Genomic DNA, 25,733 nt, shown 5'->3' on the forward strand with positions numbered 1-25,733 from the left:
TTCCTCCAGGTTCCTATCTTGATTTCTGATGAGAGCCTAAAACCTTTAAGCCAAATGAACCCTTCCCTGACCAAGTTGGTTTTGGTTAGTCTTTTATCACAGCAGCAGGAGAGAAAACGGGGGACCCCTCCCCACAAAAATCATCATGATAAGAATGTCAGCAATGGTCATTATCATTTCTGAGCTGAAATTGGCATCTCCAAAGCATCATTATCAAGCCGCCTTGCTTCGGATGGGCCTGGAGCACATGGTTTGGCTGAACAGCTGTGCCAGGTTGGCAGCACAGCTGCCTTGGAGAAGTCATCAGGCTGGCAGGTGGCTTCCCTGGTGACCTGGGTCCCTGTGTGCCTTCTCTCAGTACACCTAGGTGACCCAGGGATGGCCCCATCTCTTAGTTTCTCAAGAGAAACTGGGTGTTCCTGGTGGTTTTTAACGTGAAATCTTCCAAGTTTTAAATGCTGTCAACCAAATTAGGTACTTTTTAAAATAATACCTTGTGGCCCCAAGGAGTACCTCTTCAGTCTGCTAGTCCCCTGGGGCTGCCTATGTGTGACCCTGAGCAAGACAGAAGGTGGTGTCTAACTCCTTCCCCAGGGAAGGACTTTTTCTGTGGAAATTACCATCTTCGCTTCCCAAGGTGGCTCTGAAGGTGAGCTGTCCCTGCTCGCTGAAAATGCAAAGAAATAAATGCATGAAAATAGAGCCGCAATCCCTCAAGCCTTGTGTCAGGTTTAAGTCCCAGGCGGCTCCTCTGGAAGCATCAGGATGGCCCTGAATCATCTCCAGGCAGCTGAGCAGAGCAGCACTTAGCTGTGCATGGAGCCCTTCCTGCAGGATTGACCCATTCCCCATGCCTAGAGTAGCCCTAGGCAGGATCGGCTGTTCGTGCATGTGTGCATGGGTGCATCGCATGCATTTATGAACATAAGGCTATGTACTATAGATGTTCATGTTTGTGTTTGAACATATATGTGTTTGTACCTGCAGGTTTATATACATATGTTATATGTAGAGAAAGTGTGTGTGTGTGTGTGTGTGTTATTATCAGATTGTAGTGTTAAAGGTAAACTTGAGGGCATGAAGCATCTGTCTGGTTGTCTGCCACATAAATGTTCCGCATCTGTAAAACAGAGACTAAAGGTACCCACTGTGTGACTGAGTGAAGTCGTTTCCTGGGTGAAGAGAGTGGGGTAGGAACAGAACCATAAGCCAAGCTGTCTTGCATCTTCAGGAGTGCCTACCCTCCGATGTTTGGTCTTGCCAGTGTGAACCAGAGGCAAATCAAGGCAGACAGCATAGCTGGAGGGTCAGTGGGCATGGCATCCCAGGCTCTGGTCCTGTTGGTGCAGACCCTCACCCTCGGACCCTACTTCTCAGCATAACCAGTGCATAGCCAGGTCCTGGCCATCTGGGGGCAGTCCATCGATTCTCTCCCAAGACACACTGTGGGAGGTGTGATTAGAGGGACGTATATGGGTCCCTGAGCAATCCCATCAGCACTGGGGATGGGGGCAGAGTTCTCCCGGTGGGGTGGGTCAGGACCTCAATGCCTGACCCAGGATATGCATATCAGACTGGTCAGTTCCTTGAAAGATCGGGAGCTAGTTCAGGAAGGAGAGCTAGAAGTTTTAAATGACGCAGTAGTCACTCGGATGCCACCCGTAAGCCTGGCTGGTGACCGAGTTGTACCCAGATGGGTTCTATCTTTCTGTGATGCCCCTGGGGAGGGGGTGCTGGGCTGCTACCAAAGAAGGTGTCCTTTCCTTCCAGGAGCCTCCCGGGGCAGCCTGGAGAGCCTCAGCCGAGCCCTGGGCGTCCTGGAGGAGCACATCACCAGCTCCCGGAGGAGGGTGCGCAGGCACGCCACTGACGACGACTACAACATCGAGGTCCTGCTGGGCGTGGATGACTCAGTGGTCCAGTTCCACGGGACGGAGCACGTGCAGAAGTACCTGCTGACACTCATGAACATTGTGAGTCAAGGCTGGGGGGTGTGAGGGACTAGGAGTGGAACCGGTCTCTGGGAGGCAGGACTTGAGTAGGCAGGGAAATCAGGCTTGGGTGGGGATTAGGCAGTGGCTGGGGGGGGGGCGGTCTCTGGGTGGGCCCATTAGAGAGTAGGACGTGACACACTGGGCTGGAAGACGTCACCTGGGAAGTGGGTCTCAGGATGCCTGTGGGAGATTATCTTGATTATTAAGGGGGGAAGACTCCACCATTATGGGCAGTACCTCCCCCTGGTAAGTGGAGAGAAGGAGCCGAGCTGCAGCATCCATCTCTCTGCTTCCTGATTGTGGGTGGTGTGACCAGCTGAGCTCTGCCGAGCATCTATCCCTCTCTGCTTCCTGATTGTGGGTGTCATGTGACCAGCTTCCCCTAAGCTTCTGCCTTGATTTCCTCCACTGTAACTGACTGTGCTCTTGAATAAATGCTTTATTACTTCAGTGACTTTTGCCAGAGTCTATTATCACAGTGGGGAAAAATAAACTCAGACAGAAGGGCCCTGGAGGGCTGGGCTGGACTCTAGGGCTGGGCCTTAAGGGGCAGAGTGGAGCTCACAGTCTGAGGTCTTCTCTGTTCAGGGTGGGGGGCTCTCCAAAGCCCTGCTTGGAGACCAGCAGTTGGAGGAAGGACTAGGCTACGACCATGGCTGTGCCTCTCAAGTGGAGCATAAGAAGGGGCTGCTTTGTGGGAGGAGGGTGGGCTTACAGAGCACTACAGTGAGCAAGGTCCTCCCAGGACCACCCTGGAGGTGGGTGGACAGACTTGCAGAGATGGGCTCTGCTCCTGGGAGCTAAGGTGGCAGCACCTAGGTCAGCCTCTGGAGGACCCTGGTGAGAGTATGTGGGTGAGCCCAGCCCCGGAAAGAGATTGCCATCCGAGTGGGCTCACTCCTTTAAGTTGTCCTGGTTACATCCTTGGCTCCCTGAACTTCCACCTTTCCTTGAGAAAGTCTTTGCATTTGTACATTTTATTTTAGAAAATGTTAATCTCATATTAATTTTTGAAAAGTACCTTTAATTTAATAACAACACAACCATAATCATTGAAATGAACAAACCCCTAAGATATGGCTGCAATAATAATAATAACAACAACAATAAATAAAGCCGTAATGGTTGCGATTAATGATCTGCCAATGTGTGGCTGTGTGCCAGGCCCAGGGTAGTCATTTTCGGTGCAATATCTTAGGAAACATTCACACTAAGCCTATAAGCCCAGTAGATATGCAGATCTCAACCAGCCTCCAGAATATGTGTTCTTCCCTTGTTCCACTGCTGCCCAACTCATATGGAAAGGTTGGTCGGTCTTGGAGTTAAAAAGACTAGGTGTGTCCATGGGAATGAGGTTCCAGTCCTCTGAGCCTTGGTGTTCCCGTCATTAAAATGGGTCAGTTCCCTTGCACCCCATAGGGTAGTTTAAATGGCATAATGGAAGTGAATGAGTTTTTTTCTGTCTCTAAGTAAGGTAACGGTAGTTTCAATCTCCAGATAAAATGTAGCTTTGCTCACGCAGCAGCGACAACAGCACAGAGAGCATCATCCCTAAGGAGTCTACAGGTGGCCCTGCCTGAATGTGGGGCACTCAGCAGGACTTCTTCATGGGTCAGATGCATGAAAATCCCCCTTTTCCCTGGTGAAGGGCTCCTGTGTCACAGAGCTCTCTGGAAGACTTCTAAAACTTACCCCAAGTTTTGACCACAAGCATTCATTCATTCATTCCTGCACACCCCTGTGACCCCACTGTAGCTCTATTTTGAATAAGGATAACAAGATGGTTTTGTTTCTAGAAAAACCCCAGAAACATAAGAATGTTTTTAATGAATCCCGTCTCATCACCACAACAACAAGAAGAGGATTTCAGGCGATCAACCCAAGGTGTTGAGAAAGGCTGTCTGGGTCCCATCTGTTTGCCTTGTCACACAGATGTGCACTTGTGCACGCAGCAAGTGTTTATTGGCCAAGTACTTGTCCTTGTGGGGGGGTGGTGAGTCTGTCAGAAGACAAGGGTGAGGCACTCCTGGGACTCGGTGAGGCTCTGGGGTGCAGGGTGTCTCACCCCTCATCCACTCTCCTTCTTCTGCTTCAAAAGTTCCTTGTGGACCGGGAAGATAAGGCTCTGCCCATGCTAGGAGCAGAGATTGCACTAACAGATGGCACCCTGTCTTTAGAGCTGGGAAAGGGACTGGTGGATACTCTAGTGGCCTTGGAGAGGAGGAACAATGAAGACATAGGTACAAAAGGACAACCTTCCAGAACGTTGCTGCGTGACAGAACTTTCTGTAGCTGTCCTTCTGGCCTTTGAAATATTGCAGACACTGGACAGGCTGGATCTTGAGCTCTTGAAATCTGTCCAGGGAGAGGAAAGAACTGACCAGTTTTTTTTTTTAACCCAATAGAACTTAAGGTTTAATTAAAAGCATTCTGTTGTGATAAAATATAAGCCAGGCCTGGGGCTGGGAAGATGACTCAGTGGGTATAGTGCCTGCCACATAAACACTAGAACCTGAGTTCCAGTTCCCAGCACAGATACAAAAAGTTGGGCGCAGTGGTATACACCCACAGTCCCAGTTTAGCTGGACCAGTGAGCTCCAGGGCCAGGAAGAGATGATCTCAAAAAGTAAGGCAGAAGGCAGAAGTCATAAAGCAGCATACCTGACTTCCTCCTCTGGTCTTTCCACCCACACAGGGCCTCCCCCCTCCCACACACACAAATGTGTGCACATAACCACACATGCCCACAGAGTTGCACACCCTCAAAAATAAATGAGTGATTTAGGAAGATGCTTGACAGCTGACCTCCATGTGCACACAAATGTGCATTTGCTCACACACACTCCAAATAAAGGAGGGGGTGGGCACAGAATGACGCACCTGCTGGCACAAGCCTATAGTCCCAGCTACCTAGGAAACTAAGGCAGGAGGATTTCAAGTTCAAGACCAGATCTGGCAGCTTAATGAGCTCTTGTTCACGAAAAGGAAAAGAGAGCTAGGAATATAGAGATGTGTGGTGGAGAGCTTGCCAAGCATGTGACAGTCCTGGAGCCAGGCACAGGCCATTGTTACCATTTCAAAGTGCACAGCTTGTGACATTAAGGACATTCCCATGGAAGTACAAAGGTCACACTATCCACACACGGGATTCTTTTTCAACTTTTAAAGCTGAACCTCGCACCATTAAACACTAATTTCTCACCTGATCCCCTGGGGCCTGACTGTGATTCTTCTGATTTTGATCTCTGAATCTTCCGGACCTCAGTATTGGTGAAATTGTATGATATTTGTCCTTTGGGAACCAGCTTATTTAATTGACTGTGATAGTCACATTGTAACGTGTTGGAATACCGTGTGTGTGCGTCTGTCTGTCTGTGGTGGGTGTTATTTTGCCTTGTTTTTGATACAGGTCTTGCTAGGTACCTCAGGCTGACCTTGAACTTGTAATTCTCCTGCCTCCAACCTCCTGAGTGCTGAGATCACAAGTACGCATCTCCGTGCCCAACCTTCCCTCCCTTCCTGAGGCTCACCAGAGCCATAGTATATCTGTTCAGGTTTTGCTCATCCATTGATGGGCACTCCACCTCCCGGCTCTTGGGAATAAGGCTGCTGGGAGCTTGGGTTTCAGATTCCTGTTCACCACTCTGTTTTGCATTCCTTTGGCTACAGACCCAGGAGTAGAAAGACTGAATCATGTGGTAATTCTATGTTTAACTTTTAAGAAACCACCATGCTGCTTTCCACAGCCGCTGGATCATCTTATGTTCCCACCAACAATGCATGAGGGTTCCCAGTTCTCCACAGCCCACGGCACTTGTCATCTTGATGGCAGCCTTGCTAATGGGGCCATGACTTGTAATTAATCTGACGTTTAAGTTGCCTGTGTGGCCAGTGGCAACTGCCCTGAGCACTGCATGGTGGGAAAGCCTGCTGTGCACTCCTCTGAACTTGAAGCTGACCACCATTTACTAAGGAAGCTTGGGCAGCTCTGGGTGTGTGGACCTCAAGCCACAACCCCAAATAGCCCCCCAAAGCCTGGTCGGTAGCTTGTTATGATCCCCTTGTTAAGTCTACAGCTGGTCCTGGAATTCCCAAGGCTGGAACCAAAGTAGCATCAGAGCGGGACCCGCATAGGATTGAGCTGGGATGTAGTTTGGTTGAGGGAGTGCCTGTCTAGATGTGGCATTGGGTGAGGTCCAGCCGCACTCTGGATCAGGTGACCATCGACAGATAGGTAGGAATGACTCCATGGCTGTAGGGCAGCCTGGACAGCAAGCTGCCCCCTGAGCTGGGTGTTGTATGAAAGACTTTTCTCGGAGATATACAACACGTGTACATGTCGATTCATCCCCAAGCGGAACTACACCAAAGTCCGAGTTGGGGAGCCAGTGAGTTTTTATCGGGGTTACTAACTGGTGTATAGGTGAGAGGTCACTTATAGGAGTGGAGATGACTCAGCTTCCAATTGGGAGATGGCTCCACCTCCCAATGGGCTCTGTAAGGTCCTCCAACAGTGAGCTCAGGCAGCTGGCACCGAGTTCAAACACGGGTGCCCAGGGCGACATCACACTCAACTCACAACAGAAAGTGAGAATTTGTGGGTCTGCCCCCGCTCCCTGCTTCATCTCAGACCCCCTGGTGGGTGAGGGTTGGGGGTATCTGCCGAGCACTTCACGGGACCCTCTTACCCACGGATACCACCTACCAACGCATTCCCTGCCAGCCAGATCCATTTTACCCATTCCCTCCCTAAATTCAGAAAAGTAATTTTTTTCAGTTCATTAAAGCATCCTATATTTAACACAGATAATATATTATTTATGCCATAAGATTAGAATGAGCTCATATAGATCTCTCCATATTTTCTCCCAGGAGCTCCTCTCCACGACTTCATTTTAATAAGTGTGGAGTTGCCATGGGGAGCGTGTGCTTTTTCTGTAACTTATTATTTATACGACACACCCGTGGGATAAAACTTGCTTCCTCTTTAGAGGTCAGCGACACCACCTACTATTTTGCATCCTCATCGCCGAATCTGTCCCTAAAAGTGAAATCTTCCAACAAGTGAAGTACATGTTAATGTCCTCCCTACCAGAATATTCTATTACGGCCTCGTCCTCTGTGCCTGCTCCACTGAGGAACGACCCATGACCCTGCCTCATTCTTCGTTGTGGTTACTTATAGCTACAACGGTGACATATTAATACTTTCTGTTGCAAGCTACAGGTAGTCTGTTTGTTTTATTGGTTTGTTTGTTTTTTCCAGACAGGGTTTCTCTGTGTAGTCCTGGAATTCACCAGGAACTCCCAGAGATCCTCCCGCCTCTGCCTTCAGAGTGCTGGGATTAAAGGCTTGTGCCACCACCGCCTGACTTATTGTATTTATTTTTATTTCATTTATTTATACAGTGTGTGTGTGTGTGTGTGTGTGTGTGTGTGTGTGACAGCATGCAGATGGAGGTGTACCAGGAACCCAACTCAAGTCGTCAGGCTGTGTAGCAATCGCCTTGACCACTGGTCAAATTCTTTCTTGCTTCCATCTGCCCTCTGACCCCCAACCCCTCAGCTGGAGCAGCCTTCCCTGTAGGCCACCATGGTGACTTCACACTTAAGCTGAGTTTTACCTGTCTGCTGCTCACACCCCAGACTTCTCAGCACCACCTATCCCTCCGGCTGGTCTAACCGCCTCCAAGGTCATCTGAGGTCACTGTGAGGATTCTTTTTGAAGGAGTAGCTGAACTGACTTTGATCTCCATTTGAAAATATCTTCGTAGATTTCTGGGCAAGAGCAGTCCCTCTGAGCTGTGTGAGCCGCTCTTCCACTGCAGGCAGACCCATTCCTTAAGCTTGTAGAGAGCATGGGGTCCCATGGGGCCCCCTGCACTTTTACAGCTGAGGCTGTACCCTTTGATTCCTCCCAGAAGGATGAAGGGCCTCAGCACAGTGTGTTCTAAAACAACTGTGTTCAATGAACAATCTTTCTTGGTGCCAAGACTTGGATATGTTTCCTCTTTTCTTTTCTAATTTAATCCAGAAATTGGCCTTGACTTGCCGAAGTCTTGCCAGGGTTTGTAAACAATCAGCTGCTCACCAACTTTCAAGAATGCTGGGGCCGGCACAGCGGCCGTGCAGGAATGTTTTGTGCTAGGGTCAGGGAGAGGAAGTCTTGTGAACTGCAAAGCAGCCTGCAGAAGGCATCAGCCCCCCACACGCACACACCCCACCCCCACCCGTTCACATGTCTGACTCTGCTTCCTGCAACAAAGAGACACTGAAACCTGGGGCTGCCCAGACAAGAGGGACATATTTGGTGTAGGAACTGGCTGGAGCAAAGGGGAGGAAGGATGGAGGCCCAAAGCTCCCTTCCTCATCTGGTTGAGTTGCCTGGACCCCGGGAGAAGGTTTGGGACAGTTTCTGGCCCTTCTGTTCCTCATGCTTGTCCCGCTAGGCCTGAGATAAAGACACTGTGTGTTTGTTAAAGGAGTGGGCAGTTAAAGGAGTTATCAGGATGGCATGGGGGCGCTGCATACAGAACCCATAAGAGAATCATATGACCAGGTGCAGTTGGGTGCCAGGCAGCAGTGGGCAGAAGAGGTTGGGGCCTAGAAGACATTGGGAGAAACCACATCCCCTGACAATGGCTTCCTCAGTTCTGCTCACTTGAGACTGTGCAGGAATGGCCTGCCCAGCCCTTGCCAGGTCTGGTTTTCTGAGATGAAGGCTGGAATCTCTCGGGGAGACCTTGTCAATTGTCAACATGGGCTACAAATTGCAATCAGTACTCATACTGTCGGGTGAATTGAAGCAGGCCACTGTTGTTGTAGTCCTTCTGTGCCACACATGTGGGGATAGTTCGGCTCCAAGGGCTGCTGTGGCGTTTAATGCTCTAGGTGTCTAACGCCTAGACAGATGTGAGGCAAGAAGAGGCCCATGGGGGCCATGAACCATTGTGTCCTGCATTTCCTAACATCGTGCCTTATTACGGACACTGGGGTGCAGAGATGGCAAAATCTACCCCTGTACCTGGAAGCTCAAGAGTAGGAGTGAAATTTAGGCCCAGAATGAAGACTAGAATTGCACCCGCGGTACTGGGGGAACCTGGATCAGGGAAAACTTCTCAAAGACTTCTTCAGCTTCTAATGCAGAGCAGTCTGGCTGGTAGCGAAGGACAGGCGAGGGCTCGGGGGCCTCTCTCTCCTCTTGCACAGTTTGGACCCGGCTGAGAGGCATAAGGCTCTGGGGAGAGGCAGGAGATGGAGTTGATTTGGCATCTAGAAATATCTCCATTGGGAAATTTGGGGCTCCCCACATTGTTATTTTAAAGAGGAGGAAAGAGCTTACATTGACAGAGGTTTAGCACTGGGCAACCCCAAGCGAGGAGTTTATGGGTGCCTCTGCAAGGTTTTCTCTCTCAGATATGGCCAAGGAGGCTCAGAGAGGCTGGGCAGTGGGACCAAGGCACAGCAGTGGAGTCACGTGCCTGTGGGAAGGTGCTATGGACTATTCGTGCTCCTCCCTGATTGTTCTGTTCTGAAGGGGGTGGGGAGATTCCTTATCCTGAGTGAGGTAAGCCAGACCCAAAAAGAGGAACATGGGATGTACTCACTCATAGTTGGTTTCTAGCCATAAATAAAGGACATTGAGCCTATAATTCGTGATCTTAGATAAGCTAAATAAGAAGGTGAACCCAAAGAAAAACAGACATCCTCCTGGATATTAACCTTCATCAGGCGAAGAAAGGAGACAGAGACAGAGTCCCACATTGGAGCACCAGACTACAACCCCAAGGTCCAAACCAGGAGCAGAAGGAGAGAGAGGACGAGCAAGGAACTCAGGGCCATGAGGGGTGCACCCACACACTGAGACAATGGGGATGTTCTTTCGGGAACTCACCAAGGCCGGCTGGACTGGGTCTGAAAAAGCATGGGATAATACCGGACTCACTGAACATAGCAGACAATGAGGACTGCTGAGAAGTCAAGAACAGTGGCACTGGGTTTTGATCCTACTGCACATACTGGCTTTGTGGGAGCCTAGGCTGTTTGGATGCTCACCTTAATAGACCTGGAAGGAGGTGGGAGGTCCTTGGACTCCCCACAGGGCAGGGAACCCTGACTGCTCTTAGGGCTGATGAGAGAGGGGGAGTTGATTGGGGGACGGGGAGGGATATGGGAGGCGGTGGCGGGGAAGAGACAGAAATCTTTAATAAATAAATAAATTAATTTAAAAAAGAATCAAAAAAATAAATAAAAAATAAAAAGAATATTAAGAATAAAAAAAAAAAGAAGAAGTCTCAGAAGAAGTGCCAGGCCTGTTCTAGCCTTGGCTCTATGTCTCCCAACAGTGCTGGCTGTCCGTTTTATCACACTGTCTGCCTTTGTCTATCCTTTATCACAATCATACCATCCGCCTTTCCCTCCCACTGCAAGCCATCTTGTCTGTGCACATCTCTCCTGGGGATTGCCAGGAGAAGCTTTGTCTGTTGTTTATTTCTGTTCTGATATTGTCACCGACACACACACACACATACACACACACACGCACACCCTCTTTCATGATCTGAGCACTGAGGAGATAGGATCCCGATGAGGTTCTAGGTTAGGGGAGGGTCAGTGTGGGCCAGTGTTGTCCTGCCTTCATGGAGCTCACATTCCACAGAGTTGGGCTGATACAGAGGCCAGTGGTGACAGTGCTGGGTGGGAACACTGGGGTGAGGAACCACGAACTGTCCCCACTTTTTCCTCTTCTCTGTCTGGTCCTGTCGTTCTTCCTGCATCCCGGCAGCCACTCCCCATCTGCCTCCCTGACAGCTGATGAGGGAGCCTCATTGCTGCCTGTCCTTGGCTCCCAGGGGGAGCTGACAGTTGTCAAAGCAGGAGTCAAAGTCCCTGTCGGCGGACACGGAGGCCAAGCATCATCTTTCCCTGGTGACAGCTTGAAGTGGCTGTTGAGCTGTTGAGCTTGTCTTGTGCAGGCTCCAGCAGAGGTGACAGCTGAGGCAGACAAAAGAGGTGACAGTTTCCCTCACTGGGCTCCAGTCTAGGCAGATATGGACTGTCAATTTGCCCAAGTCTCTCCATCGTATGTCCCCTGCCCCTGTACCAAATTATAGTCAGACATCCCCGAGTCCCTTCTTCCATGGGTGATGTGTCTTAGAACTAGGGATTGTCATCTCAGGTACCCCAAGTTTCATAGCAGGTTCCGAGAACATCATCTACCTGACTGTGCACACTCAACCCTGACAAAGGGTTGGTGCATAGTAGGTGCTCCCCAAATGCCTTTTATAATTCTTCCTTTTAAATTTTCAAGACAAGGTCTTACATAGCCTCGTCTGGCTTTGAGCTTGCTATGTAGCTGAGGATGATCTTGAATTCCTGATCCTCCTGGTGCCAGGAGCCGTGTGCTGTGCAGAGAACAACTGCTTCCTTCTGTGTTCAAATCCGGCAATGTTCAGGGTATTAGAAAGCAGTTGTGAGGGACATGTCTGCAGCAGGATTCTCTTGCCATGAACTCAAGCATAGAAAGCTTAGCGTTTCTGTGTTCTCTGAATTTCTCAGGGTCCCTCTGCTGGGGTTCCGGGACACCATGCAAAGTGCTGATTTAAGACCCTTAGTTGCAGGTGCTTGTCTCTTCTGGGTCCATGTGTGATCCAGCTTCATGCCATGCCCGCATGACAGTGGACAGGCTCATCCGAGTCCTCTCTGTTTTGTGGTGCTCCATGGGTGTACTGGGTGGGAAGGGGGACCCCATGTGCCTTCTTCTGCAGCCTCTCCAAGGTCAATGCCAAGCCATCCCACCCCTTCTCAGACACCTCAGGTAGAAGCTTCTGGTGGCACATATCATCTTTCTAGGGCTGGGACAGCCAGGGTGCCTACCTTAGATCTCACTGGTTTACTCAAGACATGGGTCAGGTCCTGTGTCTCACCTTCTCCATAGGCTCCACCCAGGGACCAGACTCTTCTCTTCTGATGTGGCTCCATCACTGTGGGAAGCAGACCCCAGAGGCCTCCACATCTATCTGTCTCTGTTGCTAAGGCTGGAGTGGGGACAGAGCAGAGGAGTGCACCCCCAGCCCTGGTCTCACTTCCCACCTCTCCTCCAACGTCTCCCTATCTCCTTCATCTCCAAGAGTGTTTTCTCCTCCCGGGAACTTCCTTGAGGCCCCTGGGCCCCTGGGCTCATGGTGTCATTTCCCCCATCTCTTTCCTTGGATCACAATCTGATCAGGCAGTGGGAGAATCTGGTTTACTGGGAAATGAAAAATACGTTGTTTTCTGATTACACAGTAGTGCCCTAATGGAGCCCAGTGGCGGAGCTCAAGTCCTTGGGGACAAATTGTACCACACAGGCTCCGAGACACACAAGAGTGTGGGAAGGGGGATGCTAGCAGTCTGACCAGGAGAAGTATAGGGTCTTGGCACTTAGGGAATGAGACTGCATCCTGAAATAGGACACCATGCTAAACTCCAGTCTATGTGCTCAGGGAGGCCACCAGCCACCCCAACACAACACTCCAGAGACTTGACGTCCTGAGGTCATTGCCAGCAAGAATCAAAATCCCTGTCATTTCTGCCTTTCTCCCCATTGAGCTGAGAGTAGCTGAGAGGCCTCTGAAGGCCCCAGGCCCTCTGTGGTGTCCTTCTGTGTCCTGTGGCATCAGCAGCCGCCACCCTTCCCTGTCTGGCAGCATTACTTCTGGTATTTGTCAGGTCAGTCCCTGGAAGATCAGGTTCACAAGGATGTGTGGATGGCTGTGACCGTAGGAGATCAGGCCCCTGCTCCAGATCCCAATCACACTTAGAGAATCGTAAGCAAGTGCTGGTGTTTGCAGAGACGCCTCCTGGTGTAACCAGGGAAATCATGGCTCCTTTGTGTTCTTAGTCTCATTAATGAAAGAATTTAAAAACAGATTTCGTGGACGCTCAGGATAGTTTTGTTTGTTTGTCTGTTGGTTTTGTTTTCTGAGACAGGGTTTCTCTGTGTAGTCCTGGCTGTCCTGGAACTCACTCCGTAGACCCACAGAGATCCTCCTGCCTCTGCCTCTAGAGTGCTGGGATTAAATGTGTGCGCCACCACTGCCAGGCTTTTAAGGCTAGTTTTATGAGCTTTGGAAAACAACAGGCGATCAGGCTGTGACTCTTGGCAGCCACTGGGAGGGAGGACATGGAAAAGAAGAGGGAAAGCCGTGCCCCTGGCATGTTTAGCAAGGGAGGTCAGGTAGCAGGTATGTGACAACAGACAGCCATATGGTGGAGGCAGAGATGGGGCTTAGTGTTAGAGAGAGAGAAATCTCCAAGTGCTGGAGAGAAAACGCTTAGGCTTTGGACAAAGGAAGAGGAAGGGGAAAAAGTCATACTTTTCTGAATTAGGGCTGTGAGGAGGGCGGAGTGAGCGAGGCTCAATAGCCATGTCTCAGGAAGTGACTACCGGGGATGGGGTTTCTGGGAAGGACAGGTACTTTATCTGACTAAAGGGATAGAAATTTCTCTCGTTTCTTTAGCTTGAATCAGCCTGCCTTAGGGATGGTCTCTTAGCCAGGTGATTGACAGGTCCAGTTGGATTAACTCTCAGAGCAAGAGACAGTAGGGTGAGATGTTCCATTCTCTGGAGCAGATTGAAGTATTGTGTCTCCCCCAGAGGTATTCATTCTTCTGACCAGGACTTAAGGTGTGTCAAAGTCGGTGTTTACTTTTCTAGTGATAGCAGGAAAATGGAAGCCAGGGTCCAAAGGCTGAACCAAGAGGGACCAAAATCTGGGACACAAAGCAACAGTTCCTATTACCTGACCCTCTTGTATTAGATAGCTTCACTAATACAGTACTATGCACTGGAGATTTTTCTAGAATTTTTATGCTTTGAGAATTTTTCTTTTTTGCTATTAGTCTTTATAACAAACCAATTGGGGAAACTGAGGCCCAAACAGAGTAAGTGAGCTACACAGCAGGATTGCAGTAGCTTTCTCCTAAGGTCAGATGCAGTTGGAAGCGAGGACTTCAGACCCACCTGCTCACCCTGGAAATCCAGGGGAAGGGTTGGACAGCATCACAACCACGTGGAAGAGTTTCTATGGGAACTGTGTTTTGTTCAGGGCTCCACCCTAGTGATCCCTTCGGCTGAGCAGTATTCATGGAGTGCACACTAGGTTCTGGGCGTTGACAACCTTCCTAAGAGTGAGGTAGCGTGGGCCCCATCCTAGATCCCTTGCCCAGTGAGTTATCCCCTGTCCCTGGAGGGTATGGACTTCCACAGGAGAGGAGGTGGGAAGAAACCATGGAGGAGTCTGAAGATCTATCTTGGTCATCATGTTCAGGTACTTGGAGTTAAAGGAGGGGTTTACACACCTCTAGCCCCACCCTGCCAATTTGACAAGTCCATTTATCCTCCAGGAGATACAAATACAAGCTGGGCGATGGTGGCGCTTGCCTTTAATCCCGGTCCTCAGGAGGCAGAGGCAGACTGGTCTCTGTGAGTTCAAGGCCAGACTGGTCTACAAAGGCTAGTTCCAGGACAGCCAGGGCTGTTACATAGAGAAAAAAAAATACAAATACAAATATTCCTCCTGTGAGGCCAGCAGACTGCTCCCCCAGCTTCCAGTGGGTGTGTCACCTCCATCTCCAACTTCTGACTATTCAGTCGTGAGGCCTCCAAATTCTAGTGGGTGCATTGTCTTGTCTCCCCCAAATTCCCTCTATCCCAAGGCTCTATCCTGGCAGCCTAAACCTGGCCTCTTCTTTATTTATGTCAGGGGTTTGCACAGAAGCCACCCAGGGGTGCACCCTCCTGCCACCCACTGAGGACTCCCTGAGATTACTTTGTGCTCTAGGTTATCCAGGTGCCATTAGACATTGCTCACGCCCCGAAACTCAGCTCCACAGAGGCATGGGGATCCCAGCAACAGGTCTGCTCAGAACCTGCCTACCCAGCAGCAGGGTCATCAGCCCCCCCCCCATAAAGAACCCTATTCTGTACCCCAGACCCTCTCCTCAAGGGAGTTCTCCTCTGCCCAGCCTCACTCAGGCCATCCTCCAGGGCTCACTGTCATTCCAGGAAAGCTTTGCCACCAGTCTGGCAAACTTTGACATTGCCGTGCAGAACCAGGTCCTTCCTGGTCTACTCCAGAGCAGAAACTTGGCTGCCTCTTTGCATAAACAAAAAGCACATCACAAAGCATTTCCCCCAGAATGCCAGCGCCCGGCCTCCAGCTCACAGAGAGGGCTGGAGCTTTGGCTCTTTCCCCACAGGGCTTAAAGGCTCCAAGATCAATTTCTTAAAGACAGGGCTCAAGGACACTGTCCCAGCCCCCCCCCCACCACCACCACCGCTGAAGTCGGGCAAAAGTGTGCTGCGTCTCCTAGCACAGTATCTAAAGAAGGAGGGCAGAGGAGGGCCAGCTGTAGTGGGTGGAGAATAGGCAGTCAGCTGATCCACATCCTCCATCCATCCATCCCTCCATCCATCCATCCATCCATCCTCAACTCTACTTAACACCTACTATGGGCTGGAATCACTGTAGAGTACTTTTCACTATGCTAGGGAAGGTGAGGTTAGCACAAAGGCCCTGAGGTAGGGCTAGGCTTCCTGTGCAAGGAGGGGCTTAGAAGAGGCAACTGTAGGGCTCTGTCTTCCTGCCCTTGATACCACCTAGAGCTTCAGAGTCGGAGTCCCTCCTGCTGGTGGGAGGACCTTGAGGTGGGAGGAGTTTAAACGTGTAACCACCATCCTGAGTGCCCTGCCCAACATTTTTATTCTTTAAATTCTCTTAAGGTATCTAAAGATTCAGGGCTGGAGAGGGGCTGTGGGAATTTCAGGCATACGCCTTTCCCCAGGCAGGGTGTGTGTATGTGTGTTCCAGCCAAAGGGACATTGACAGGCAGGTGTGTGTGTGTGTGTGTTCCAGCAAAAGGGACATTGACTGGTGGGTGTATGTGTGCGTGTGTGTGTATGTGTGTGTGTTTGTGTGTGTGTTCCAGCGAAAGGAACATTGACAGGCGTGTGTGTGTGTGTGTGTGTGTTCTAGCAAAAGGGACATTGACAGACAGGGTGACCTAGAGCTGTGAGGTGGCCTTACCACCAATTCCAGACCACGTGGCTTCTCATATCCATCCCTTCCCTCCACTCTTCTCTGACTCTGGCCCTGTATTCCCACATTTGCACCCCTTCCATCTACTTTCCATAAAGCATCCAGAGAAATCTTGCTGAAAATAATAATAATAAAAACACAGTGTCGTTCTCCCGTCCAGGCCCCTGACTGCTCTTTGAATAGATTTGGAATCCTCAGCTGTTGCTGTGACCTCCGTGCCCCTCTCCAGAATCCTCTTCAGAAACCCTTCCCTTTCGCTTCTGGGCAAGGACTTACCTCACCCTTACCACTCTGACCCAGGACATTTGCACATGGCTGCGGCTCTGCCAGGAGCCGACGCTGGTTTGCTGAACCAGTCACAGCTCTTCTGGCCCACCATATCCTTAGGGGACCCCCTGAATTGTCCTCTGGGCAGATTCCACACAATCACAGCCTCTTTGACAGAATATAAAGTGTCCCTTACAAGTGGCATTATTTGGGGAGGGTGAAGATCACTGAGGCAGGATTTTGAACATTCTACCTGGTGTCCAGTTTGTTCTTTCTGCTTCCTGTCTACGTGCTGTGAGCTGTTCCACAAAGCCTTTTCCACCACGGTTGACTGAATGAACCTTCTAGAACTATGAACCAAGTTGTCTCTGTCGGGTGTTTTGGTCAGTGTCAATCAAAGTGACAGACACACATGTATTTCCTCCCAGACACTCATCGTAGTCATGACTGTGGAGCAGGCTTGCCAGCTTCTGAGCAAGCTTAGTGGCTTTGGAGTGTCACTCTCTGCCTCCTCTCAGGAAGGTTGTTTCATGCATGTTCTCCTGACACACAGGGAGACCAGCTACTCTCTATTGGGTCTCCTGGGTACCTGCCTTGGATCAGTGGAGGAGGAGAAACCAGGCTAGAGTTGCTGAGTGACTCAGCCCACAGTGGGGTCAACTCATGTGTGATGTCCCACTGAGAACCCAAGAAGGGCCTGTTACTCAGCCACAAATTTACATGCACGGTGGGGTCAACACTGACATACTAAGATCTAAACATGGGGTAGGCATGGCTTTCCTCTTTCACAAGCACCCCATCTTAGCACAGACAAATGCACACCATCTATCTCTTGAGAAGTAGGCTCATTTCTTCCTGTGTAAGAGCTTTGTAAGAACTGTCAGCCAGGTCAAGGTTAAGCCCTTCGTCAGTCAGATTTTCTTGGCTGTGACTAAACACCTGAGGGTTTCAACTTAGAAAGAGGAAAAGTTTCTTTGGGCTCATGGGTTCAGAAGTGTCAGTACATGGTCACTTAGCCTTTCCACTGAGGGCCTGAAGAAAGGCAGAAGATCATGATGGGGCATGTGTGACAGACACAGTCGCTTGTGTTGACACTACACCAGTACAGGAGGCTCTGAGGGCCATTTACAATGTGAACCACCACAAGCCCTGACTCTTTCACTGGGGCAAGTGTAGCAAAGCACCAGGGTGAGTGTGACTGAGTTTGTCTTAGGCAGCTCTGGAGAATGAACTCCAAAATGAAGATTCCCAGCCAATCCAGTCACCACTGAGTTGTGTCCTCACCTGAAGGAGTGAAGGGGAAGATGAAGGACGAGAGGGAGGGATAGGAAGAGGAAGAGGAGGAAGAGAGAAAGGTAGCTCTCTGCTGCCTTTTCCACAAAGTCACTAATACTATCTCAAGGACACTAACTCTTGACTTCACCTAACTGATTACTTCTGAAGGTCCCCCTCAAACATCTATCAGGAATTAAAATCTCATCCTATGAATGGGGGGGAATGATGTAAGATGCCCCTCTGTGTGCTCTGAATGTGTTTATTACCATTCATTAATAAAGAAGCAGCTTTGGCCTATGGCAGGGCAGAATATAGCTACGCTGGAAATCCAAACAAAGATACAGGGAGAAAGAAGGCAGAGTCAAGGAAAATGCCATCAGTTGCTAGAGTTTAAGCAAGATGTGAGGTAACAAGCCATGAGTCATGTGGTAAAATATAAAATAATAAAAATAGATTCATTTAAAAGTAGGAGCTAGTTAGTAATAAGCCTGAGCCATTGGCCAAACTTTATAATTAATATAAGCCCCTGAGTGTTTATTTGGGAACTGGCAGGTAAATGAGAACCCCCCAGGTACAGGGTAATGCATAATTGCTTTCTATAGTACACTCCCTGCCCCTACATTATGTATGGTACAGCACACATCTGTCCCATGATTTCTGTCCTTGAGATGGAGGACTTGTGCCTCAGTTCACCCTTGCTGCAATAGCCATGGTGCAGTCCCATCTTTCCCTCCTCAGCCTGCATCCCTGGGCTCCCTCTGAAACATCGCAGTGCCCCAGCTAACTGACAGTCAACTCGGAAGTGCCCAGATAAACTGACAACCATCCTGCTCTTCTGGCGTGGGGCTCAGGTGACCCCTGGTATCCGCTGTCCATGGCTGGGAGCTGGCTTCTCTGTCCCTGTCCCTCTCATAAGCACAAGCCGTCAGGTGTCTGAGTGAGCTCTGGTTCTCCTTTTTGTCCAGGAGGGCTGCTCTGTATTCACCCCGTCCCCGCCCCCACCTTCAGAGGAGACCCTAAAGACTAAGGCTGCAAGGTTGCTTTCCCTCCCCTGCCCCTCCCTGCTGCAGCAGGACCTGCCAGGGCTTCCAGCCACACATCCCAAGTGTGATTCTCAGCAGAAGTCTCACCAGAATGGCCTGGCCTTGCTCATCGTAGATAGAGCAATTAAAATAAAGAAAACCTCTTTCTTCCTTAAGTAGAAGATCTGGCCTTTAGAGCCATTGCCTCAGCACAGCCTGAGAAAGAAAATCTAGCCTGGGCCTCAAAGCTGAGGCAGCAGTGCCTGTGGTTTAGGGGGATCCACCCCCTCTCCAGACCTCATGCAAAATAGTGGGGCATAACCATTTGCCAACTATGAAAAGTACAGTTTGGGTTTTCATAAACACCATTCCATCATGCGTGTGGAACTCAGATCCTCACAGGAGCTCTGTGAGACACACTTCTCCTCTGAGGTTGTGAAGGAGACAGTGAGCAGTGGGCAGGGTGGCACGGCCCTTGGGCTCTGCTTTCTGAGCTGCAGGGGCTAAGGTGGGTACTCGGGCACTTAGTAGACGGTCCTCAGGGGCCAGTGCCATGCTACCCAGCCAAACAGTACATTCAGGGGACTCGAGACAAGTGCACAGCACAGAGCCCCACGATGCTATGTCACCCACGCTCCCTCACTTCTGTCCGTGTCACTTCTTCCCCAAAGGAGAGGAGGACAAGAGAGCAGAAGCCTACTTAGAGTCAGATTGCCTGTCTGTGCACACGTTCCTGGCAGAGGCTGTGTGTTGGGATCAAAGGTGGCATTGGTTGGGGACCAGTGAGCTTGTTAGCTCTGTGCTCTGATTGGTGCCATCTTTATCCACAGCTGTGGTGACAGCAGCAGCCACTGGGCGTGTGTCTCCCAAGCCCTGTGTCTGTCTCCATCCCATCCATCACCATGATGATTTGATTTTCCTTATTCTGCTCAGATTCCTGAGGCATCTTCCTGCTGTTTAGCAAGAGCAATTACAGTTGCTCCAGTAAGAAAACCTGAAAATTGGGGTGCAAGCTGGTGCAGCTTAGCCATGTCTGCTTGCCCATGGAGGGCCTCATGGGCAGCCTCTGGGCCCAGTCTGTCTACAGACAGCATGTGACTCCACCGGTTTTCATCTTTCAACAAGTGTTTGCTGGCCATTGGATGCTCTGCTCTAGGGCTGGGGGGAGGGGCATACATACAAGGAGTGAAAACACAGGCCGAGGCAAAACTGAGGCAGTGGTGTATGTAGCAGGCTTTCTCAGACCTCCAGTTCCCAGATCATGACCGGGAAGCTTATTAGTTATGAATGCTCAGCGTTTTCGTATGCTTGCCCCACTAGCTCTTATAACTTAATTTAACCTGTTTCTCTTCATCTATGCTTTGCCTCGAGGCTTTTTACCTTTCTTTCCTTCTATATGCCCTACTTTTGCCCTTCCTCCATGTCTGGCTGACCGGCTGACCCCTACTGGCTAGCTAGCCCCTGGCTGCTCCCTGGCTGGCTGCCCTCTGCCCTTGGGTCCATGAAAGCCAGGCTTACACCCCTGGGCCTGGTCGAGAGCTTCATTCAACTGGGAGCTTCATTCAACTGGGAACTCCATTTAACTGCGCCAGTTCTAGGTAGTTGGTACTGGTACTGTGGCAGGTGTTTTTACTTAGCTTGTTGTTTCTACTTAATGTGCTGGCTACTCAAGTGCTCGCTGTATGGCAGAACCTCTTAAAGGAGCCGTATCCTTTTGGTTTTCTTTTTTTTTTTTGAAACAGCAACACATCTTTACCTAGTTAAACAAATGTTCTAGTCCACATCAAAGTGGAACTTACGGAGGATGGGGGTATCAGTTCTCCATAGGAGCAGGTCTGACCCCGAGGGGCCCTTCCAGGATGGGGTGAAGGAACATCATTTGCTCAGCCAGTGAAGAAAGGGGCAATGAAGGGCTGTTCCAGAAAGTTCTGCATGTGACCTTATGGTATGGAAGCCTCTAACAGCTCTGAGCCTGAGGTTAGCCTAGCATGTGTTTCTAGATGTTGATAGCCATGCTATAGACCAGGCATGTTTGTCTTCCTGCCCTTTCATGTTGTGGGCATCTGGAGATGCCTAAAGATGCCTGATAAGAATAATGTTTTTATCTTACGTGTGTGTGAACGCATGCACGTGTGTAGAGATACATATGCCTGGGTGCCACAGAAGCCAGAGGAAGATACTGGGAGTCCCCTCCTACTCTTCACACTGTTCCCTTGGGATAGGGATTTCTCTCTGAACCTGGAGCTAGGCTGGCAGCTGTGAGTCATAGGGATCCTCCTGTCTGCAAACACCGCGCCCCGCCCTTCCAGCACTGGGGTTAACAAGTACAGGCAAGGCCATTTTTCACGTGGGCATTTGGGGTTTGAACTCAGATCCTCCCTCTAAGCTATCTGCCCAGCCCCCAGAATAATGTTTTAAGTGTAAAAAGAAGAATAAACAAAAACAAAACAGTCCTCAAAATGTGAAAGAAGACCATGACAGGCATGATGTAGAACAAGGCAGGCAGAGTAAGAGACTTAGTGATAACTTCTCCCTGTTAGCAGGATAAAGGTAGAACAAGTCCTGGGTCCAAAGTGGTCCACCTTTCCAAGTGCAGCATCTTTCGGCATCCGAAGGGCTCAGTTCCAGAACACCTTTTAGGTGTTCACGTCCCCAGAGTAATACGTGTGGCGTTTGTGTTTAACCTCCACACACACTCCCACGTACATCGAGTGATCTCCACATCACTTATAGCACCCCATAAGGCACAAATGCCTTGTAACTGCTTATTGTATTGTTCAGGGGGAAATGACAAGGGGAAAAAAGTCTATATATTTTCTGTACATTTTTCCCCAAATACTTTTGATCTTGGGTTGGTTGAATCCTTGGACACAGAGTTTGTAGGATGCGAAGTGTAGGTTGTAGCAATGTGCACAGGTGACATTTCACAGAGCAACACCAACCAGGAATGGCTTACACTCTGACAGCTGTCGTTCCTTCTGGAGGGAACACCGTGCTCCAGGGAGAGGTGACAGGGAGTGAATTCTCTGGTCCAGGTTCAGCTCCGAGTTGAGGACTATGGGCCCGGAAGTGGGATGTCTCGGAAGGCCACTGCAGAAATCCAGGCAGGTGGTAGGAGCTGCTAGGGCCGGGGAGGGCCACAGAGGGACAGATCAAGAGGCAGTTTAGAGTTGATGGAATGTCGGAGGTAAGTATGCAGAGAGGAAGAGACAGGCAGGGCCCCTGGGTTCCTACTTGGGGGCTTAGGGACAAGATGCCTGTCGTACAGCCAGAGCTGGTCTTTGGCCCTTGGTTCCTGCTGATATCTCCCTGGCTGTCTTTCAGGTCAATGAAATCTACCATGACGAGTCCCTGGGGGCCCACATCAATGTTGTGCTGGTGAGGATCATCCTTCTGAGCCACGAGAAGGTGAGTCCTCCTGTCCGATACCCCTCCTCTCTCTGAGCCACGAGAAGGTGAGTCCTCCTGTCCAATACCCCTCCTCTCTCTGAGCCACGAGAAGGTCCTCCTGTCCGATACCCCTCCTCTCTCTGGGATGAATGGGGCCCTGAAGATGAGGTTTGGCCCTTCTTTAAGATTGCTCACTCTCAGCCAGGCAGTGGTGCACACCTTTAATCCCAGCACTCAGGAGGCAGAGGCAGGCTGATCATTGTGAGTTCGAGGCCAGCCTGGTCTACAGAGTGAGTTCCAAGACAGGCTCCAAAGCTACAGAGAAACCCTGTCACGAAAACCATATGTGTTCTCCCATACCACCTTGCCCTTCCCTGGGCACCCTATGATCCTATAACAAGCAAGAAACTGTGAGCTTCCACCCCCCACAGGCTCCCTTTACTCTTCACCAATGGCCCATTAGTCTTTGCTTTAAAGCGCAGGTTATCCGGTTGTTATTCAGTGTAGTAAGGCCAACAGACCAGTAGGCCCTACCACTGCAGAGAGAGCTGTGATCTCAAGAGGTCACAGCACAGACAGCATAGCTGTGCCCAGGACCCAGGGACTGAAGGAACCCTAGCTGTAGTCTCTGAGAGTAGGAAAGAGGGAGGCAGTGAGCAAGCTCACCCCACTATAATCTCAGCTGATTCATAGGATTGACCCTGAGGGATTAGGGCCGATGGGTGGCAGCCCAGGGTGTAGACAGACACACGAGTTGAAAGTGAGACTGAGCGGAGACCAGAATTCTGTCTTTGAGGGGATCCCGGTTCCATATTACCAGAAACACACTCACATGATTTGCTGTATCTATCCATGTTGCTGCCATCAGAGTTCTCAGGGATTCTTGGCTCGTGGGCCCTCCATCCATCTCTCCTCATCAGACCTCCTACCTTCAGCTCTAACAGGTCTCTCTGCTCTTGAATGCCGAGCTCTTGCCCCCTGTAGTCCTGGAGGGTGGTAGTTACTCTTCTTAGCCTGACAAAATGCCATTTAAGAAAGGATTTATTTCGGCTCACATACGGCGTTCCGGAGAAGTCATTAGGCCGAAAGGAGCGATGGGCTGAAAGCTGACTGAGGGGATCTTTAATACTGTGCTCACGCTCTGTGAGAGTTGCGTGTGTAGAGTCATAGCGGTGACAGGGACAGAGCGAGAGTGGAGTTATGATGTCATTTGTCTTTGTCGTCAGAAGGCTGTGTCCCTGCGCAATTGGAGAAGGCTTTAAAATGATGCAAGTGTTTAAGTTATGACGAAAATGTTGGCGAATCTTCTATAATTATAAACTAAAGCCTTTCGCACAGTTTGCTCCAATGAAGCGCCCCAAGTCTGATCATAGGTGAGAAGAGAATACTTACAAACTTAAAAACAACTGGACCACTTTGAAAAGCTTTGTTTTGTGGTTGACAGGTTCTCGCGTAGCCCAGGCTAGCCTTAAACTCACTAGCCAAGGATGACCTCGCACTTCTGATCCATCAGCCTGCATCTCCCAAGTGTTCGGGTTACAGGTGTGTGCTAGCCCCCGTTTTTATGTGGTGCTAGGGACTGAGTCCAGGATTTTGAGCATGCTAAGCAAGCCCTCTACCAATTGAGCTATAACCTCAGCCCTTGAAAACACTTTTTAAAATTGACTGGGAAGAATATTAGAATGGCAATTGCAAATGACTTGGTTTGGTAAGGGACTTGTGAACCCATGGATTTGGGTGTTCAGGGTGGGGGAAGGGCTGAAACGAAGCCCTCTCATCCAGGTTACCGTGTGACAGCTGTGTTGGAACCTGCGTCACACTCCTGAGGGCTGTCAGCTCTGCCGTGCTGTGTGCGCCTTAACATTCTTTTTTTTTTTTTTTTTTTTGGTTTTTCGAGACAGGGTTTCTCTGTGGTTTTAGAGCCTGTCCTGGAACTAGCTCTTGTAGACCAGGCTGGTCTCGAACTCACAGAGATCCGCCTGCCTCTGCCTCCCAAGTGCTGGGATTAAAGGCGTGCGCCACCACCGCCCGGCTCCACCCTTAACATTCTTTTTTTTTTTTTTAAAGATTTATTTATTTATTATGTATACAGTATTCTGTCTGTCTGCTTACTGGCCAGAAGAGGGAACCAGATCTCATTATAGATAGTTGTGAGCCACCATATGGGTGCTGGGAATTGAACTCAGAACCTCTGGAAGAGCAGTCAGTGCTCTTAACCGCTGAGCCATCTCTCCAGCCCCCTACCCTTAACATTCTTGTATTGATTAGTTTTTTTGTCGCCTTGACACAAGCCAGGATGATCTGGAAAGAGGGAACCTCAGCTGAGGAAAGGTCTTTATAAGATTGACCTATAAGCAAATATATAGGGCATTTCTTTGGACACATGATCACTACTGGAGAGTCCAGCCTGCCACCCCTGGACAGGTTGTCCTGGACAGTATGAGAAGTCAAGCTTAACAATTCATGAAGAGTAAGTCGTTAAGCAGTGTTTCTCCATGGCCTCCGCTTAAGTTCCTGCCTCCAGGTCCCTTCCTTGAGTACCTGCCCTGACGTCCCTCAGTGATTGACTGTGACCAGCCCTACTTCCCCAGCCTGGGCCACGCCAGCTCTTCCATTCTGGCCCAGATCCTCTGCTGTCTTGCTAAGTTCAGGCCTTTGGCAGGAAGGATGGCAATGAGATTCCCTCTGTTTAGTTGGGAAAGCGGATCTATACCCCTTCGTAGACATGCTGCCTTTGACAGCCATGGCGCAGAGTCTCACTGTGCACAGATACGGAAAGAGGCTGATTTCAAAATACACGAACACGCATCGTGTCATGTTTTCCTTGCTTAATACGTCTTGAAATGAGTGAGACATCAGCAAACGTCACTCACTCAAGCCAGAAATGGTGAAGTCCTTGATGTATCCCCGCTTTTGCTTTTCAAATGAAATCATCAACTTTAATTCTGTATGCATTTATTTTTTTTTACCTTTTTTAAAGTTTATTTTTGAGATTATAATCAAATCATTTCTTCCCTCCTTTGTTTCCCTCCAAACATTTCCATATATCCCTCCTTGCTGTCTTTCAAACTCATTGCCTCTCTTTCATTAATTCTTAGATGCATATATGTAGGTACATATATGTAGGGCCCGGGTCTGCCCTTGTTCCTGGGGTGCATTTGCGGGGACAGTTTTTGGTCAGCTAACTAAGCATCCTGTTTGTTTCTGTGTTCTCCCTGCCCCGCCTGGTGGTTAGCTGTAGGGCATTGACTCCATTGTTAATATGGCAATTTCCCACCTGCCTGGGCAGGGGTCCTTGTGCAGCAGTTAGGTACTTAAGGACTTCCCCAAGTCTGAATAAACGGCATTTGGCTGATCTCCTTTTGAATGACCCTGGTCCCTTTGTGTGTTCTTTCAATCTCCAGGCCCTTGCCCGACTCGCGTACTGTACAGTGGCGCGAGCTGTACCAAGGGTGTAACACAGAATCGGGTGTTACACATATATATTCCTAACTATTAACTGCTCAGTCTGAATGATTATACACACATTATATGTTAATGTGTGTGTGTGTGTGTGTGTTATGAGGCTGACCATTTAGTACCAGGTAACCACTTGGTGTGCTCTTCCCAGGGCCTGTCGTTCTTTGCGTGGGCTGAGGCTCAGCATCTCTCTTGGTCTTCAACACTGCTCAGCTCGTGTTTGCACAGCCATGTTGGTGAGACTTC

At 49.8% G+C, this 25,733-nt stretch overlaps 1 protein-coding gene across 1 annotated transcript in view; it reads left to right on the forward strand.

The window, feature by feature from the left end:
• The window catches only part of Adamts2 (ADAM metallopeptidase with thrombospondin type 1 motif 2), a 198,748-nt gene that overhangs the window by 132,620 nt on the left and 40,395 nt on the right, over positions 1-25,733 (forward strand). Inside the window, exons 4-5 of the mRNA XM_057774650.1 lie at positions 1,771-1,973; positions 21,963-22,046. Coding sequence (XP_057630633.1) covers positions 1,771-1,973; positions 21,963-22,046 — 287 coding nt within the window. The remainder of the gene's footprint in view (positions 1-1,770; positions 1,974-21,962; positions 22,047-25,733) is intronic.

This window comes from Chionomys nivalis, chromosome 7 (assembly GCF_950005125.1).
Source record: "Chionomys nivalis chromosome 7, mChiNiv1.1, whole genome shotgun sequence".
Lineage (NCBI taxonomy): Eukaryota > Metazoa > Chordata > Mammalia > Rodentia > Cricetidae > Chionomys > Chionomys nivalis.